The 19,444-nt window shown below is 36.3% G+C and overlaps 1 protein-coding gene across 1 annotated transcript in view; it reads right to left on the reverse strand.

Moving 5' to 3' along the window:
• The window catches only part of fsd1l (fibronectin type III and SPRY domain containing 1-like), a 35,293-nt gene extending 18,297 nt beyond the window's left edge, over window positions 1–16,996 (reverse strand). Inside the window, exons 1-3 of the mRNA XM_016552278.1 lie at window positions 16,905–16,996; window positions 4,401–4,496; window positions 3,034–3,165 (exon numbers count right to left, since the gene is read on the reverse strand). Coding sequence (XP_016407764.1) covers window positions 3,034–3,165; window positions 4,401–4,496; window positions 16,905–16,919 — 243 coding nt within the window. The 5' untranslated portion in view covers window positions 16,920–16,996. The remainder of the gene's footprint in view (window positions 1–3,033; window positions 3,166–4,400; window positions 4,497–16,904) is intronic.
• Window positions 16,997–19,444: the final 2,448 nt, after the last annotated feature.

Genomic DNA, 19,444 nt, shown 5'->3' on the forward strand with positions numbered 1-19,444 from the left:
CTGTGTATGTGCACTTGGATGGGTTAAATGCAGAGCACAAATTCTGAGTATAGGTCACCATACTTGGCCACACATCACTTCACTTTCACTTTATCTATTTAACCCCTTAACGGTCATCCCCATTTTTGAAAATTCACGAGAAAGTGCACTATACAAACTTAAATTATTATGATTCATGAACGCTTTTGAACCTAAGGTTGGTCTCTTTTTAAAGAAGACAATTAGCAGAGTATTACAGAAGTGAAATCATTTAATAAATTGAAAGTATAAAAAAGTTATAGAAGTTTAAATTTACTGTAAAGAAAATGTATTGTACTATTTTTATTTTATTTTATATAAAATAAATATTTAAAAAAAATAGTTAAAAATACAAAATTGCTATAAAATTAAAGCCATATGTCTACATAAGTTGTGTTCCAAATTTGAAGTTGATATAAAAAAAATTTGAGGTTCATATGCAAATTTGTTTAGGCGTTATACCAAAAATAGCCACCGGGTGCCACCCAAACTCCACTGAATTTTTCTTTTGATGCATTTCTGTCACAAATCTATCAATTTCTCCCTCAATATAACGTCTATCAAAAAATAACCACATATAAAATATGGAATCTTGAGACTCGGACCTTTCCGACTATATGTATTTTGTCAAGATTATAAAAAGTTTTGATTCTAAAAGACCGTAATACATTTTGTAATATGACACCCCCGCTAAGGGGGAGGAGACCGCTACAAGATTTTGAAGTACCATTTCTATGGTATCGCAATGTCCGATTTCAAAATGGTTTTCACAGGATGAATTTTGAGATTTTACGAATTTCAAATGGTATATAACTTATGATGATTACTAAAACATGTGATAGGGAAAAGGGCAACGAAATAAAGACTTTTTGTGACAAAGGTCAGAACTCCTGTTATGATGTAGATTTGTCATAGACTCTTGGTGCACTCTTGTCATAAATTAATCTATTACTGTTCCTACATAATTTGTAACAAAAAAAATGGTGAAATATCTATTTTAGGAGTCTTAGACCTTTCCAATGATATATCGTTTGTCATGATTACATTAGGATTTAATTGTAATATAGTGAAGTAAACTTAGGCGTCAAGGGCCCTCCCCTTAAAAACAGGTCATTTCAGACAGAGGGTCAGAATGAGGGTTGAAAATAATAATTTTTCCACTTTTTTTTGTGCAAAAACTTTATTAACATTATAAGTAAACCTCAAGGAACATATGAAAATAATAAAACGAATCCATGTCATGACCCCTTTAAAATCTTTGTTTGTTGATGCTGTCATGAGGGCCAATATAAAGTCAACCTAATACAATGATAATAATAAAGATAAAGATAAATAGCAAACCATATCAAAGATAAATAGCAAACCATATCAGCCATCACACTGGTAATCAGTTTTTATCATTTTTATAACAGTGCATCTCTAATATTTAATGTTCTAAAATAGGTTAAAAACTATTACGATATTAACCATAATAATAATAACCATAATAAGTTTAGTTTTGCTTAACTGTCAATGACAAATATTATGACAGTGGTGTATAAGACTGATTCATGTGGACAAAAAAGTGATAAAACATATGTATAAATTGAAGAACTAGATAAACATAGAAGACACACAGAAGCTACAGATAACAAAAACCTTAAAAAGAACCCTATAAAGGTTCCTGCAGCTGTCAGTAATGAACAGCAGCCGGCATGTTTACGTACTATTATGCGGTTAAGGATGGGAAGGGTGCTGATGGCTAATCACTTATCTGAGCTCATTTCTCTCTCTGGTATTGTTCCTGTTCAGTGGACTTAGAGGGCTGGGCACAATACTGCCATTACAGCACCATGACATCACCAGCCCAACCAAAGCCAACTACACACACACTTACCAGAAACCTAAAACAAAAACACTGACTGCATGCACATGCAATCAAAGGGATGCGAAAACTAAGTCTATGATCCTGCTTGAAATATGAGCAGTGCTGGTGTTATTTTATAAGCATATAAGTATAGGGCTGGGGAAAACAATGCGTTAATTTCTGTGATTAATATAGGCTCCTCAAGTCTTGAAAATAATTACAAATACATCTTTCCTGACAGCAGGCAACTGATAATGGTGTGCAGGTGTAAGTGCAGCCGGTACAATGAAACTGCAAATGGTTTATTAAATTAGGGATACTCGGACAGATCTTAAAGTGTTGATCCTCCTAATACTAATGCTGATCTTCACATAAAAAAAATTTCAGAGTGTTTCTAATGGTGTGACAGAGCAACATCACCTGAAATTAGTTCAAACATAAAGATGAAGCTAAATGTGGCATCTATTATAATTTATTATAATACGTTTACATGACGATTGTTATAAATGTATATAAATCCAAAGTTATTATAAGATTAATCCATTCTCTAATTGTCATTAATAAATGATAAACAGAAACAGTATTCTACCAATATACAGTTATGTCTATTAAAGTCTAAAAATTCATGGATAAATCGATGATTAAAAACCTTCAATTTAAAGGGATAGTTCACCCAAAAATGAAAATTACCCCGATTTACTCACCCTCTAGCCATCCTAGGTGTATATGACTTTCTTCTTTCAGACAAATACAATCAGAGTTATATTTAAAAATGCCCTGTCTCTTCCTAGCTTTATAATGCAAGTGAATAGTGGTTGAGATTTTGAAGCCCAAAAAAGTGCATCCATCCATCATAAAAAGTACTCTACATGGTTCCAGGGGTTAATAAAGGCCTTTTGAAGTGAATCAATGCATTTGTGTAGGAAACATATCTATATTTAAAACTTTATAAACCGTAATCTCTAGCTTCCGCTAAATGTCATACGCACATTCACGAGAGAGTGGCGTTCATGGGGTAATTTTCATTTTTGGGTGAACTATCCTTTTAAGAGGAATCGATTTTAAACAAATATTATTTGAATTACTTCTTATATTGGTTCTACATTAGTTTGGGGATTTACTATGTGCAAATATATGTGCCATTCCCAAAGTTGTTTGAGATAAGTTACCTGAAGCTCATGTGATTTGCGGACTGTTTCCTGTTTGATGGTGTTTGTCATACTCTCCTTCATCTCATCCAGGATGGAGTAAAGCGTGTCAAATTCCTCCTCTAAATCCGACACCACCTGTGTGGAGTTGACCTGAAACATGACAAAATTTCAAAATGAAGGGAAACCAAAATCAGTTTACCACCGTTACTCTTAAAGTAATTAAAACCTGAAGGATCTTTATTTGCCAACCCCACTCACACCACCAGCAACTTGCAGTAACAATGTGACCTAAACACATTCATGTTCAAAATGACTAGGCAACTTTCCAATGCTACTAAACTGCTAAATCTACGGTAAATCATAGTCATGACATAAAAAGTTGAGACGCGTATTCATAATTATGAGATAAAACATCATCAGAGATAAGAAATTTAATTTATAGACATCATAATTATGACAAAAAAGTCAAAACTATGAGAACATGGGACTCTTTCAAAAAATGTTTCATTTTTTTTATTGACATAAAACTTGTTTGGTAATGACATTTGTTACTAGCCGCCAGGATTAGAAATACCTTCTAGCAACTCTGGTGGTGTAAATAAGATTTGTTGTTGTATACATTAGCTAATGTATACAGTGGAATACAGTAGGGCTGGGTTTTGACACAAATTTCACGATTCGAATCGATTCGATTCAATATCGATTATGTTGGATATATATCTGGTACTGGTACACATGCAAAATTTTCTCAAGGAAAAAAAATCTCTTAACTAATGCTGTAAAATATACATGAGAGTCAGTTGGTACTACATTACTATAATATTGAAGGTTAAAACTGACTGATTTTGTAGGCTATACAACTGCTTAAATTATACTAATCAAATTTTTATAATAAAAGTTACAATTACATAATATTTCTACTTCGATACGTTTTTTTAAATATAAACATTTAAATGGTGGCTGTCATAAAAAATGTGGAGGAGATGATCAGTTCACGTGCGCCTCGCGCTGCCGCTTTTATTGAACCAAGGCGCGCCGCGCTACAGCGATCACTCCACATTAAACAGCGCCAAAACGGCATTTATTGTTTCAATACTGCAATACAATGAACATAATTTGAAATCTGAGACTTTGTTTCATATTAAAAGTACCAAAGCACAATGCTTATTGCAATTTATTGGATGGGAGATGCCCTTCAACGTCCCATCCATTAACTAAAAACAGGCTAGACTAATCGATTCTTGGGATTTAAGAATCGAAATCGTTTCGTAAAAATGAGAATCGATTATAATAGAGATATCGATATTTTTTACCCAGCCCTAGAATACAGTGTTGCTGAGTTTGTACATCGTAACTTCATTTTAGAGTGCTTTTAGTGTACTCACCTGAACTCGACCCAAAGTGTGATTCAGCGTTTCAATGAAATTCTGGAGTTCTTCATTTTTGTTTGCTAATGTGGCAATTATCCTCTGTAAGGCATCCTGCAAAAAGCAAACAAACAAATCATACTGATACTCATTTAGCTGTCTCTTTGTTTTGTTGTATTTACTGTATCAGTCCTATTGCTCGTCATTTGTTCCTTTGTGTTTATTTTATTGCTGACCGTTTAATTGTCTTCAACAATTCCTTGAGAATATTTTACCTACATTAGTTAGCCTTTTATTCATGTTTCACGTGATACTAAAATTGGCAACAAGAATTGTGAGATTGCTCAGGTATCTAAATACCAGATGACTCTATCACGATTAAAGATTCTGACTACAGCGTCAGCCATATTGTTCATGCACTGATGTATCTAGGAAGGTGTAGAACAGTGCCAATTATGTTGCTAAACTGCCTATTTAAAACTTCGATAACCCATTTTGCGTGAACACTGTCTTACATCTTTCTACTTGCTTGACACACAAGTCTTGACGAGGTCTCACATTGCCTGGACAATGCCTTGCAATGGGGCCAGCTTTTTAACATGCATTGCACTTCTTGAACCTCCAACTCGCTTATTTCCAGTTCCAGCCCCTCTTGTTTGCACTGGTGCTATGGAGAACCTCTGAGAATTTTGCCTCTGACCTTTCTTGCAGTTATTGAAAAGTTCTTTTTTTGAACATTATGTTTATTGGGGGGTTTTTTTTCTCAAGTTAAACACAACATACAAAATAATCTAAATAGATAATTCCCATATACACTGCCCTATAACATGCCCCAGACCTCCAACCCATAATGCCACAAATAAGCGGTAAATAAAATTAAACAAGATAACAGAGAAAGTTAGATGATATCTAAGCATTCTGTATTGCAAAGTCTTTCTTGCAGAGGTCTGTCACCTCAACTTTGTTCAGTATATGAACATCAACTTTGTTAATGCATCAGCCACCTTTACTTCTTTGTATTTTGCCATTTTGGAATATTTTTTAATTGGGACACTGCTCATTCGTAGGGCTCATCCATACATTTTCAATCTCTTTCATGTTCTCTGTGAGTCAAAAACACACTACTTTTGTGTTATACTTGAAAACAGAATACCTAGTGATGTAAAGTTGCAGAGAAGACCAGAAAAAGACTATCTTCAGCAAGATGATTTAATGAAATTGTGCTATTTCAGTTATCAAGTCTAATGACCAAAGGATACTTTGCTTGTCCACATTTATTTGATGACACAACAATCTCAATTTAATTGCATCCCATGTCACATCATTGCATTATCCCCAAAAAAAATCTATTAAGTCTATTTTAAAATTGTATATATTTTAAAAATAAATATTTTAAATATATTTTAAAACACTATTCATATGCCTTGGCTATTGCTATGCTATAATAAAGCAGAGGAATTTTGACCTATTTATATATTCATCTCTGTCCTCTAAGGCTTGTTTACGGTGTCCCATATGGCAACTCATGTGGAAACTTCTCAGATGCTCTGCTCGAGGAATAACACTGGTTTTTATTTGCTGTGCAATACAGAAATACAATAGAGATCATCTTTAAAAAACTAATACCACCAAACAGAGATCAATAAACCCTGACAGAACTGACCAATTTTGATGCCAGGTCAATAACTGCTACCACAGACATGGAGCTATAAGAGATAGGAGACGGAGTTGGTAATTTGAAGTGTGCCGCACAGATGTATTATTTTATCTGATACACAGGCATTCATTTGCTCTCTAGTGAACCATAACTAGTTTGCAGAGTTCACAAGTTCACTGTTGGGATTGCTTCCACTTGTGAACTTGTGCAGCTATAACAAATGCTGGCTCTGCTAGGTAATGCAGTGATAAAGAGAATTTGCCTGCAAGACTTTCTCTTCATCTCATATTGTCAAATACAGTCTGTAGTCTATAGTTTATAGTCAAGCTATCATAACAGTGTAATTTTAATTTTCTCATCTGCCAACATGATGCTGGTTAATCTAGTTAAGTCTCAATTTTTTGGTTGATGCTTGCTCACTTCACTATAAAGTATGTGCAGACAGGCTGCAGTTCATTTAATGCCCACCGGTGTCATTAATAACAAAGGTTTCTGAATTCTCCGTATGGTCCCTTTAAGGAGAAGTGCAGTAATGCCACCACTGCAGGTTTCTATGACATGGCTATATGCAAAGCTAATCAAATTTCAGTGGAGGGACAATCCTCTGGTCAAAGGAGGAAAATAAGCGAAAGGAGTAGCTTGTGATCCAGTAACTTTGTGGATCAGGTAAGTCACTGTAATTCAGAGCAGCTTAAAGGGTTAGTTCACCCAAAAATGAAAATTCTGTCATTAATTACTAACCCTCATGTCGTTTCAAACCCGTAAGACCTTCGTTCATCTTCGGAACACAAATTAAGATAATTTTGATGGAATCTGAGAGCTGTCTGACCCTGCATAGACAGCAACGCAACTGAAATGTTCCCAAGTCCAGAAACGTAGCAAGGAGATCTGTAAAATAATCCATGTGACATCAGTGGTTCAACCGGCTCTCAGATTCCATCAAAAATATCTTAATTTGTGTTCCGAAGATGAACGAAGGTCTTACGGGTTTGAAACGACATGAGGGTGAGTAATTAATGACAGAATTTTCATTTTTGGGTGAACTAACCCTTTAAATGAGACCTGTAATGCAAAATTCACTTTTCCTCCCACTCCTATTTTATTCCCCATAAATCATAAGCAGTGTCGCAGAACAAGGCTTTGTTTGCAGAATCTATTCAAAGTGACATCACTTTGTACATTCCCCGCCCACGACTGTTGACGGAAAATGCCCTATTACAAGGCTCGAAATTGCGACCATTTTGGTCGCATATGCTCCCGAAATTTAATCTGTGCGACCTCAAAATATATTTGGGAGCATTTGTGCGAGTGCATTATAATTGTTGTCGTGCGACCCGTTTTAATTTCTCTAAAAACGTTCAGAGTATGTGCCTTCTGAGTGTTGATACGGTGACCTGTCTGCCGTTCTATGAAACGTTAGGCTACATAACCAATTAAACTTCATCTTTACATTCTTAACTTTAATGCAGATTTTAGATTGGTTAATATTAGCTGTCAATCACCCAGTCACTGCTTTCCGCTGTCAGGTGACAGGGAGCTAACTACCGCGGGGAATGTAAAGGGCTGAAGAAGAGAGAAAATAAAAAAAGAAACACTGACAGATTTATTTTGTGAACCACCTAAAGTTACAAATAATGGTGCTGGTGATAGCGATCATGTGGTGAATGTTGATCCACCAGCCGAATAGAAGGCGTACAGTTTTCGGAGAGAGTGGTTGAAAGACTTCTAGTGGCTCCGCTATGAAAATGGTTCTATGCACTGCGTTCACTGTAAAGCCTGTGGGACGGAGTTTGCAGGTAACAGCGTTCGCCACCGAATCTACACAGTGGTGCTCCTAAATTTTTGGTGAGTGCTCCTAACTTTTTGAAGTTGGGAGCACCAGTGCTACCAAGTAAAAAAGTTAATTTCGAGCCCTGTATTAGCATAGAGAACTTAGTTTAGTAAGATTATTACTAGACTACTAGTACTAGTACTACTAGTACTAGACTAGTTTAGGACTAGATCTGCTAAGCACACCGCTGCTGCTGCAGAGCAAGTATGTACTTGCTACTAGGGATGGGTATTGCTTACATTTTATCGATACTGATTATGGTTGGGCGATGTCTACTAAATTGGCACCGGACGATGTCTGCAGTGAAACATCGTGATGGACGATGCAGAAAGGCACGGAAAACAAATAACGCGTTCTATGGAGCCACTAAAGGGACGGTTAGCCGCTTGCTAGCGGATACGATACCGATACTGCTTATCGATACCGGTACTTATCGATACTGTTATTGATACTATTTGGTGCAAAAAGATATGATGTGAAAAGTTGTTGAAAGTTTCAAGTTATTTTATTACTGCTGAACTTTAGCAACTGTTTTAAAGTTATTCAGTCAAGAGCAGTGAATTATTTTTCTCTTTGTGTTTTATTTTATTAACATTAAAGGAATAGTTCATCCAAAAATGAAAATTGTGTCATCATTTACTCACTCTCAAGTTGTTTTAAACCTGAATAAGTTTCTTTCTTCTGTTGAACATAAAAGTCATTTTGAAGAAAGTGGGTAACCAAACAGCTGCTGGTCTCCAGTGTCTTCCATATTTTTTTTCCTACTATCAAAGTAACTGTTTGGTTACCCACATTCTTCAAAATATCTTCTTTTGTGTTCAGCACAAGAAAGAAATTAATACAGGTTTGGTACAACATGACAGTGAGTAAATGATTACAGAATTTAAATTTTTGGGTGAACTATCCCTTTAATGATAATCGGCAGCATGTTTAGTACTGTCGATTTAATAGCTGCACGCATCAGTTTTTTGCTCAACTGTTTACTTTCACTTTAGACATAACTAACTGTGTTTATATGTAAACCGTGTGTTTTTGACAGTACTAAAACAATCAGACGATAACTAAGTTAACCAAGTAATCAGGTGCTGTTTGACCGGCCTTTTAGTGTACGCACGCTTCAGGTGTACGTGCTCTGAATAAGCACATGTCAGAACAGCACGCGAATGAAATGTTTAACCGGCAAGGCTTTAAAGCACACGCAAATAAGTGCAGTGTCTCGTGAGTGTAACTCTACCGCTGAATTAACATTTGATGTGAATGTGTCTCGCGAGTTGCAGTAGGAGCTGGAGCCGGGAGACATAGTAAATACAGCGTATTGCTTGAGGTAGATATTGTGTTTTGTTAGTAAATGTTTAATTATATTACTAGTGTTGCCTCCTTTGTTCACTATTACACTTCTGCATATATTGCATCTGACACTGGTGTCGCTTAGATTTGTAACGTGAGCCCACACTTTCGAACGTTTCACTCTTGCCACCATGACTGATTCACACGCAAACACACACCACATGTGCATGGATATCACACGCATGTCGAGCAAACATCGGCCACATCATTCAGTGAAGGAAAATGACAAGCAGCAACATCTAATTCGCCATAAACATTGAAGTATACGGAGATAAAACAACGCAAGTATCGATAACAGTATCGTTTGTCCTAAAGCTTATCGGTTGTCCGGTATTGACCCAGTTCCGCACCAGTCCAAAAAAATACCGGTTCTCGGTACCCATCTCTACTTACTACTGTTAATTCATTTACAGACAAGCTGCTGTGAGAATGTAAGAAATGCTGTATGAATAGCCATGCATAAATCCTGTATCAGATCTAGACAGGTGGAGCTGGGGGAGGTAGAGGGTTTCAGAGAAACCTGCTGCAGGACCAGCTTACAGTGAGCACTGAACATGACTAAAAAGCAAGCATGCTTCTTGGCTGCAGAATCAGCAAAGGTCAGTCAGCTTATGCCATGTAGTAAATGGTGTAATTGCTAGCAGAATGCATAAGGAACTATCAGCCATCACAATCTAAAGTTTCAAGTCTGAACAAGATATTTCTAATTAAATCAGAATCTCCACAAATTAGAATGTGGTATTGTGGTATGGGCTGAACTTTATTTAACAGTTTGTGCACTTAAGGTCATTGCACACTGAGTTCGAAATTTTCGAAAGTTGAAAAAAAAAAAATTTTTTTTAAATAAATACGACCTCACGTTATGTCAATAATGTTTGCACACTGCCTCCAAAACATTCATCAGTCATAAAAAAATTTGGATCAGGGTTCGATTTTCTGCATTTTTCGCATTTGGAGAGGTGTTTTGACAATTCAGAGCCACCATACAAGTGAACGCCAAAATCCAGAATGGCGATTGTCAAGTTCATCCACTTAATCTCACAGCACAAAGCACTGTAAAGATCCTTGCACACTGAGTTCACATATATTGGTGGCCTTCTTTTTAATATGTGGCTCTAGTATCGCTAGCAAAGCATCAAACTGACATCCTGAAGTAAACTTTGAATCGGACTCAGTGTGCAAGGTTTCTATGCATGATGAATTTTTAGGATGACGAATATGAAAAAACACATACAAACATTTCGGACTCCGTGTGCAAGGACCTTTACAGTGTACTTACACAAGAAAATAACTTGGATATAACATGGGTTATGGTTATCTTTAGGGTTACTACTTAGTTATTATAATAAGTACACTGATGTAGAACAGGACTGTTAAATAAAGTACAACCATTGTATTAGCATTTGTAAGATTCAGTGAGTTTCAATTTGTGTACACTGGCTTTTTTAATACTTTAATACAGTCATTCCGATTTAGAAAGTGGCACAACCTAGACTATGGTCTCTTTAGAGATGTTAAAGGGCATGTGCTTCACATCCTCACTGAGGGCTAAGCCTGCTAATGATGAAATCCTAGAACCTCTTCACACTGCTTGGCTGCAAACCACCCAAGTGCAAGCTACGCCATCAGGACAGCATCATCCACAAATAGCAGCTCAACAACATCCAGGGCCGTCCAGTGTCTTAAGGTGAATTTCATCCACCCCTTGCACCTTGCCACTCTTTTAAGTTTTTAACTACCTCAGCAACCTCAGCCAAGGAAATGGGCAATGACTGCCCTGGGTCTTCCATCCCAATCTTAGTATATGCATCAAATCAAACACACAGCCTTACAAAGTATTCTCTGTTTGATAGTGTGCGCGGTAGCTTCCAGTATCTAGTGTTTGCACTACTCCTCTCCAGAAGTTATGACCAATTAAAATAACCTTATTTTCTGCTCCTGGAGACCCACTGAGTTTAGCTTCAACTTTAATCAAACGCACCTGAACCATTTACACAAGGTCTTTAGGATCACTTGAAAATTTGAGGTTGGTATTATTAAACCTTGTAGGGCAATGGCTCTCCAGGAGCAGGGTTGAAGATCCCTGCCGTATTCTTTGAATTTGAGCCATCTGATGTTTTGCCACAGCCTTTTTGAGGCCAACCATAAGGCCAATTTGGGAGTCCTGTGGGTTAACCAATCAGACATATTCTGTAGCTGTTTGCAAAAAAATGTTTTTAAGATCCACAAGAAAAGGCACAAACTATCTGTAGTGATAAATGACCATTTTGTCCCTTAGAGGAGGTGTATTTAATTATTAATGCATTAAAGCATTAATAAATGCAGTGTTAAAAGTTGATGCTGTGACCCTCATGGAGGACGAGATGAGCTACTGTTTCATGTCTCTGTTGTTTTCTGTCAAGCAACAACAATTATATGCATACGCAAAAGCATACGCATATCATATGCATTTGGAACATGAGGGTGAATAAATAATGACAGAATTGTCATGTAATTTAGGGAAGAATGTTAAACAAAAATGTAACTGGTACTTTTAAAGTTGTTGTTGCTTCTGCTGTATATAATTGTACCCTACTAACACTGAATTATTGATACTACATCCACAAGTTTCTGTACAAAATTCCTAGTGCTTGCAAGAGAGGTTGGTCGAAGAAACCCAATATGCATGAATTACAGAGAGGAGTAAATGCTTATCAGATCAGACGCTGTGAGAGAGAAGAATGCCATGATTAAGCAAGCTGAGGGATTAGTTCAGCAGAGAGGACAATCACTCTCAATGAACTCATGATTTATTTCTTAAATATAAAATACCTATATGCTATACTAAACATATAATCAGTATAGATATGTTTACAATAAAAGATTTAAAAATACATACTCAAATGCACACAATACAATGTACAAACGAAAAACAATAAATACGCATGTGCGTTCACAAATTTCGAAATATTTTCAGATGTGTGAATCTGCATTTGCAAACTTTCACATATTTCTCCGAAATTGTTTTGCTGAGGTAGCCAGTTGTTTAGTTTAATGAAATTATGAATGTTGGAGATCACAAGGTTGGTCGAAGAAACCCAATATGCATGAATTACAGAGAGGAGTAAATGCTTATCAGATCAGACGCTGTGAGAGAGAAGAATGCCATGATTAAGCAAGCTGAGGGATTAGTTCATTGAGAGGACAATCACTCTCAATGAACTCATGATTTATTTCTTAAATATAAAATACCTATATGCTATACTAAACATATTATCAGTATAGATATGTTTACAATAAAAGATTTAAAAATACATACTCAAATGCACACAATACAATGTACAAACGAAAAACAATAAATACGCATGTGCGTTCACAAATTTCGAAATATTTTCAGATGTGTGAATCTGCATTTGCAAACTTTCACATATTTCTCCGAAATTGTTTTGCTGAGGTAGCCAGTTGTTTAGTTTAATGAAATTATGAATGTTGGAGATCACACTGTTACGCAAAAAGCCAGGACAGCATGAAAAGGTAGCACAAGCAAAATATGAAATGTAGGCTACTTCATACGCTAGGCTATGCCACAATATAACTCTATTATAATGTCCTGCACAACTAGTACATTATAATAGAGGTACCACGCACAACTATTTCCTCCCAATATAAAACGCAAAAAGATAAACATTCACAGAGGTTAATAAAAAACCCTCTTCACAGAGATGACAATTTTTCAAGCAGTGTACAGACACATACACAAAGTCAACCATAGGGTCGAGACTGAATGACGGGGAGCATACTATTTTGGTCAGACGGTCCCTAATTCCCTCAAATCCACACCACACTCTATAGTCCGTGTCCAGGAGAGAGTGCTAGTTAAGGATAAAGGCTTCTGGGCCTAATCCAGACTTCAGAGAGACTGCTCTCAGATTCAGACTCCAATCACATAGACACATCAAATACACAACCAACCTTTACGTTGGGTTTGTCCCAGCTTGCATTTCCTAAAACACAAGTAACTAACTCTGTTGTTGTCATTATCACAGCTAGGAATGCACAAGATGAATCTGAACTTATTCTAAAAGCGTCCCATTAGTGCTCATCAACAAACCATTATAGGTGAAATCAACACAAAATCACAAAATTGTGTTTCTCAAATTAAGGGATTTAAATTCAATTTATTGTTATATGAAGAACACAGTATCTATAGCAATACTGAATTTTTCATTATGCCTTCATCCTACACTTTTGCTACTCTTCAGATGCTTTTATTGTTCTGCCTTCGTGTCAGACCCAAACTTTTGATCTTCAACTATGGAAATCAATCGTAAAAATATTTGTTTACACTTTATTTGAAGATGTCCTTGTTACAGTTTAATTATAGAATTAAGTACAGAGCAATATTAACTAACAACATGATAAACTTCTCAACATGACTTGAGAGCAAGTCTGTTACTTACCATATTGTTTAGGATTACAGTTTAGGGTTAGTTGCATGGAATTATGCATAAACTACAATCACTCTCAATGAACTCATGATTTATTTCTTAAATATAAAATACCTATATGCTATACTAAACATATAATCAGTATAGATATGTTTACAATAAAAGATTTAAAAATACATACTCAAATGCACACAATACAATGTACAAACGAAAAACAATAAATACGCATGTGCGTTCACAAATTTCGAAATATTTTCAGATGTGTGAATCTGCATTTGCAAACTTTCACATATTTCTCCGAAATTGTTTTGCTGAGGTAGCCAGTTGTTTAGTTTAATGAAATTATGAATGTTGGAGATCACACTGTTATGCAAAAAGCCAGGACAGCATGAAAAGGTAGCACAAGCAAAATATGAAATGTAGGCTACTTCATACGCTAGGCTATGCCACAATATAACTCTATTATAATGTCCTGCACAACTAGTACATTATAATAGAGGTACCACGCACAACTATTTCCTCCCAATATAAAACGCAAAAAGATAAACATTCACAGAGGTTAATAAAAAACCCTCTTCACAGAGATGACAATTTTTCAAGCAGTGTACAGACACATACACAAAGTCAACCATAGGGTCGAGACTGAATGACGTGGAGCATACTATTTTGGTCAGACGGTCCCTAATTCCCTCAAATCCACACCACACTCTATAGTCCGTGTCCAGGAGAGAGTGCTAGTTAAGGATAAAGGCTTCTGGGCCTAATCCAGACTTCAGAGAGACTGCTCTCAGATTCAGACTCCAATCACATAGACACATCAAATACACAACCTTTACATTCGTTGGGTTTGTCCCAGCTTGCATTTCCTAAAACACAAGTAATTAACTCTGTTGTTGTCATTATCACAGCTAGGAATGCACAAGATGAATCTGAACTTATTCTAAAAGCGTACCATTAGTGCTCATCAACAAACCATTATAGGTGAAATCAACACAAAATCACAAAATTGTGTTTCTCAAATGAAGGGATTTTAATTTAATTTATTGTTATATGAAGAACACAGTATCTATAGCAATACTGAATTTTTCATTATGCCTTCATCCTACACTTTTGCTACTCTTCAGATGCTTTTATTGTTCTGCCTTCGTGTCAGACCCAAACTTTTGATCTTCAACTATGGAAATCAATCGTAAAAATATTTGTTTACACTTTATTTGAAGATGTCCTTGTTACAGTTTAATTATAGAATTAAGTACAGAGCAATATTAACTAACAACATGATAAACTTCTCAACATGACTTGCATTTAATACTCCTGAGGAGAGCAAGTCTGTTACTTACCATATTGTTTAGGATTACAGTTTAGGGTTAGTTGCATGGAATTATGCATAAACTACTGTTAGTTCTATAGTAAGTACATGTAACATGTAATAAAAATAAAGTGTTACCAAATACCCACAATTACATGTTTAAAGTCGCAATGAAAGAGAAGTTGTGACAGATCTTGTAGTGAGGAACATGCTTGAGATGAAATATGAGACAATGAGACATGTGATGTGTGAAGAAGAACAAAGAAATAACCAAATAAACATCATGTGAGCAGGCCCTTTAAAGGAATATTGGCACTGGTGTTTGTCTCGATCTGTTGAGGATGTTTGCCATTCAGATGAGTTTTAAAATGGCTAAAGATTTCACACACTTGAAACTGTCTGTCTGTTACATTCAGCTTGCAGCTTGCAGCACAAAACTATTGACAGCCAACTGCAAATGGAAACATGAGAGGGCATAGCTGACCTAGTTCAGACATATAAGTCAGATTTGGTTCTAACTATCTGTAATTTGCTCTTTGACCACCCCAGATCCACAACCTGAAGTGCATACGTAGAAACCAACAAACAATAAGATCCACCATTGTAATAGATTCACATGCTTACACTTTATCACTAAGGAGTTTATGGAGGCCGGTAAACCTGATCTAACTTTCAGGGGCTGCAATCTGATCCCCTCATGCTTCCTCTGACTGCTGGACTCCAGATGAGATGGATTTTGAGTTGCAGGTGAATAGAACGGCCACCCGTTAAAAAGTCCAATGTTACACCCTGCATCGCCTTTGAAATCTGACTCCTTTGAAGACCCACAACGGTATGACCCACTTCCTGACAATACAGTCAGATTGCACTCAGATTGTGTGCTATCCCCTTCCTCGATTAGCCCAGATACAGCAAAAATGCACATGTGTGTATTTCCAGGGTTATTTATATACAATACTCTCCCAATTGATTCAATAATAAAAGCATGACCACAACGAAGCTGCATAATAATTACTGCATTATAATTAGTCATTACACACCATGTTAAACTTCTCAACATGACTTGCATTTAATACTGCCAAGGTGAGTAGGAACATTCACTAATATACAGAGATGCAACACACCTATGCAAACACTCAAGACAAAGATGACTTTGACTGCCTCCTCAAAGGTCTATCACAGCTATCATAACATAATGTGGAAGAATAGCATAGTAAGCAGGAATTAAATTTTATGTGTGTTTAGAGATCTGTTTCTGTTCATGTGCACACTGTTATTTATTCCTGCCTGATGTCACTTCCCCTCTCTTTATCTACTTTTACTGAGTAAACATGGGAGCGCAGGTGCTCTGCAATTACAAAAACCTATGGCATACTTACTACACTTATGCAACCTGTATTTTCAGTAATGCTGGTTAAATGTTAATATTTAGTCATTTTACTCTCTCATTATATAATCTGTATCGTTCATCAACATAACAACACATTTTACAGAATGGGGCACAACGTTGAGCTACTGTAATTTATGTATAGCACAGAATATAGCCTATTCGTGTTATGTAACAAGGGCTCAGTCCAATGTAACGTAACACGGGACATTAAGGTAACATTTTTACAACCGGCAACACAAAACACATGGGTGCCAGATTCGGTCTAATATAAATCCTCTTCATGAATATAGCTGCCTACAGCTACAGGTCAAACACTATTTTTAAAACGCCAATGTCAATTCATAAAGGCCTCAAGACCAGTTGACACCTACATTGAATATAGCATTCGTTTTACGTTTCATTGGTATGAATGTAAAGCAGTCTATTTACACAGCCGGACGATTTTTAACGGTGCTGCGTATAAAAGCGACATGATAGAGTAATATGATTCCATCACAATGGGCCGCTGAGACATTTCAGCTTTTCGATACTATATAATTAATTGAACTGTTTGCCACTTACTTTCTGAGAGTCCATTACGAGGATCGCAGAGGAACTGACTTCAGCTCATGAACTGTAGAGAATGTCGCCAGCAATGAAGGCGCTCGATGATTCCCTCTGGAACAAGGAGGATACTGAGCATGCGCAGTGTGTCTCTCACAGAGGACTACGCGTTACGTCACCAAAGTGTGTGGACTCAATTCATAAAGGCCTCAAGACCAGTTGACACCTACATTGAATATAGCATTCGTTTTACGTTTCATTGGTATGAATGTAAAGCAGTCTATACAGAGCCGGACGATTATTAACGGTGCTGCGTATAAAAGCGACATGATAGAGTAATATGATTCCATCACAATGGGCCGCTGAGACATTTCAGCTTTTCGATACTATATAATTAATTTAACTGTTTGCCACTTACTTTCTGAGAGTCCATTACGAGGATCGCAGAGGAACTGACTTCAGCTCATGAACTGTAGAGAATGTCGCCAGCAATGAAGGCGCTCGATGATTCCCTCTGGAACAAGGAGGATACTGAGCATGCGCAGTGTGTCTCTCACAGAGGACTACGCGTTACGTCACCAAAGTGTGTGGACTCGTCTCAGAGGAGGACTGCACCGGTTGAGTGACTACAAGGCGCCTGGTCGGGTTACACACCAGGGGACCTATTCTCCTCTGGCTGTACACATAAAACTTCATATCAATAATCATGTACCTATGTTAAAATATTGATTGAACTGTATGATTAACCCTCTGGGCCTCTTCGGTCAAAAATTCGAAAAAAAATTATATTTTGACATTTTAAAAATCGTAGCTTCATCGGAATGAGATGACACTTGGTGACTTTTGTTGCATTAGCTATGTGAACACACAAAAAAATCATGGACATGATTCGGATATGTTAAAGGGTAAAAAAAAAAAAAAGTCACACTTGGCTCCTTCCCGGTCAAAAATGATCGACATAGGAAATGAATGGGAAATACAATACTAAAAAATACAACTCAGAGACTCTTTTGGTGGTACAAACTACAAATCACCCACGGTGCAGAAAAAAAGTGCACAGCAATCAAGGGGTGACACTCTAAAATATAAAGAGTGCAAAATAGACACCCACGCACACACACACACACACACATACAATGTTTGATTGGAATCATAATGCAAAACCTGATATTTATCTAACCAAAAATATCTAAACCTTGACAAAAAGTAGTCTTTTAGAATGTCTAAATATATATCTAAAAGCAAAACCTAATAAAATGAAGAAATTATGTCTAAAAAAAAAACAATGGGAATCCATTTATTGGAAAATAATAATTTATTAAATAAAAATATATTAATTATTGTGGGGAAAAATAGCTAATTAAAATTGTATAAATATTGCATAATATCTTAAAATCCCCTAAATAATAATAAAAAAATATTATTTAACAAAAATGTATTAAATTGATTTTCCTGAAGAAAAAAAGGAAGTTACATTTCAAGGCATCGGTCACTTTTGACCGTGAAGGAGCCAAGTGTGACTCCCAAACGAAGAGGACCAGAGGGTTAAAGGGATAGTTCTCCCAAAAATGAAAATTCTGTAGCCTAATCATTTGGGCTACTCAACCACAAGCTGTTCCAAACCTGTATGAGTCTCTTTCCTTTGTTGAGCACAAAAGAAGATATTTTGAAGAATGTTAGTAGGCTAACCAAACAGATGAAGGTAGCCATGGAAGTCAATGGCTTATTTTATAGCTTATTTATCACATCAGGATATCCACCTTTAGCTACTGAACTACAATGTCCAAGTCTGGAGGTCATGGAAACTTTTTAAAGTCTTGCCTTGAGCATCACTGAATGTCATGAGTTAAAATGTCACATCTCAACAGGCACTGTTAGGAGTGAAATGTGTGAAGATGTTGGATTTGCCAAAAATTACCAGCAGCTACCAAATGGTCAAGCTTTTCATTTAAAAAAACAACAACCAGAGTTATCCAACAATAAATAATAATTATCCAACAATAAACAAAAAATAAAGATGAAGCTATACTGTCAACACAATAGCATGTTTAAACAGCCAATATGGTGACTAAATCTACACAGCACATAATTAACTTGAATCAATACACAAAAACACAGCAGTCTGGAACAGAGTAAAAAAACAGCACACGCTTCAGTGAAGATCAGTGAGCATTCATCCACCCTTCTTCTCCTTGAAGACCAGTCGAGGAGTCCCGATAGAGCAGTGATGAGACCTGAAACCAGACAAAATGAACATCTACTGCCACACAGTGGATTTACACACACTAGACACACCAAGAAGAAACTTACGAACCATATAATCTTGTACATTCAGGTATTATTTTGTGTTTTAGCATATATGTAAACATCTGTGAAAAATCTTATTCAGTACTTAATTTTTTTAAAAAGCAGTCTTATTTATTTTTATTTTTTCAGTGACAGACATCGGGGTGTAAACTTGGCACAACTGTATAATTCATAGAATGGTGCTTTTAAATGTGTTTACATGAATTTTGTAGTCATTCAGTTTCAACCGAATTGTAAAATTACAGAATATA

Source organism: Sinocyclocheilus rhinocerous, unplaced genomic scaffold (assembly GCF_001515625.1).
Source record: "Sinocyclocheilus rhinocerous isolate Xijiao unplaced genomic scaffold, SAMN03320098_v1.1 scaffold285, whole genome shotgun sequence".
Taxonomy (NCBI): Eukaryota; Metazoa; Chordata; class Actinopteri; order Cypriniformes; family Cyprinidae; genus Sinocyclocheilus; species Sinocyclocheilus rhinocerous.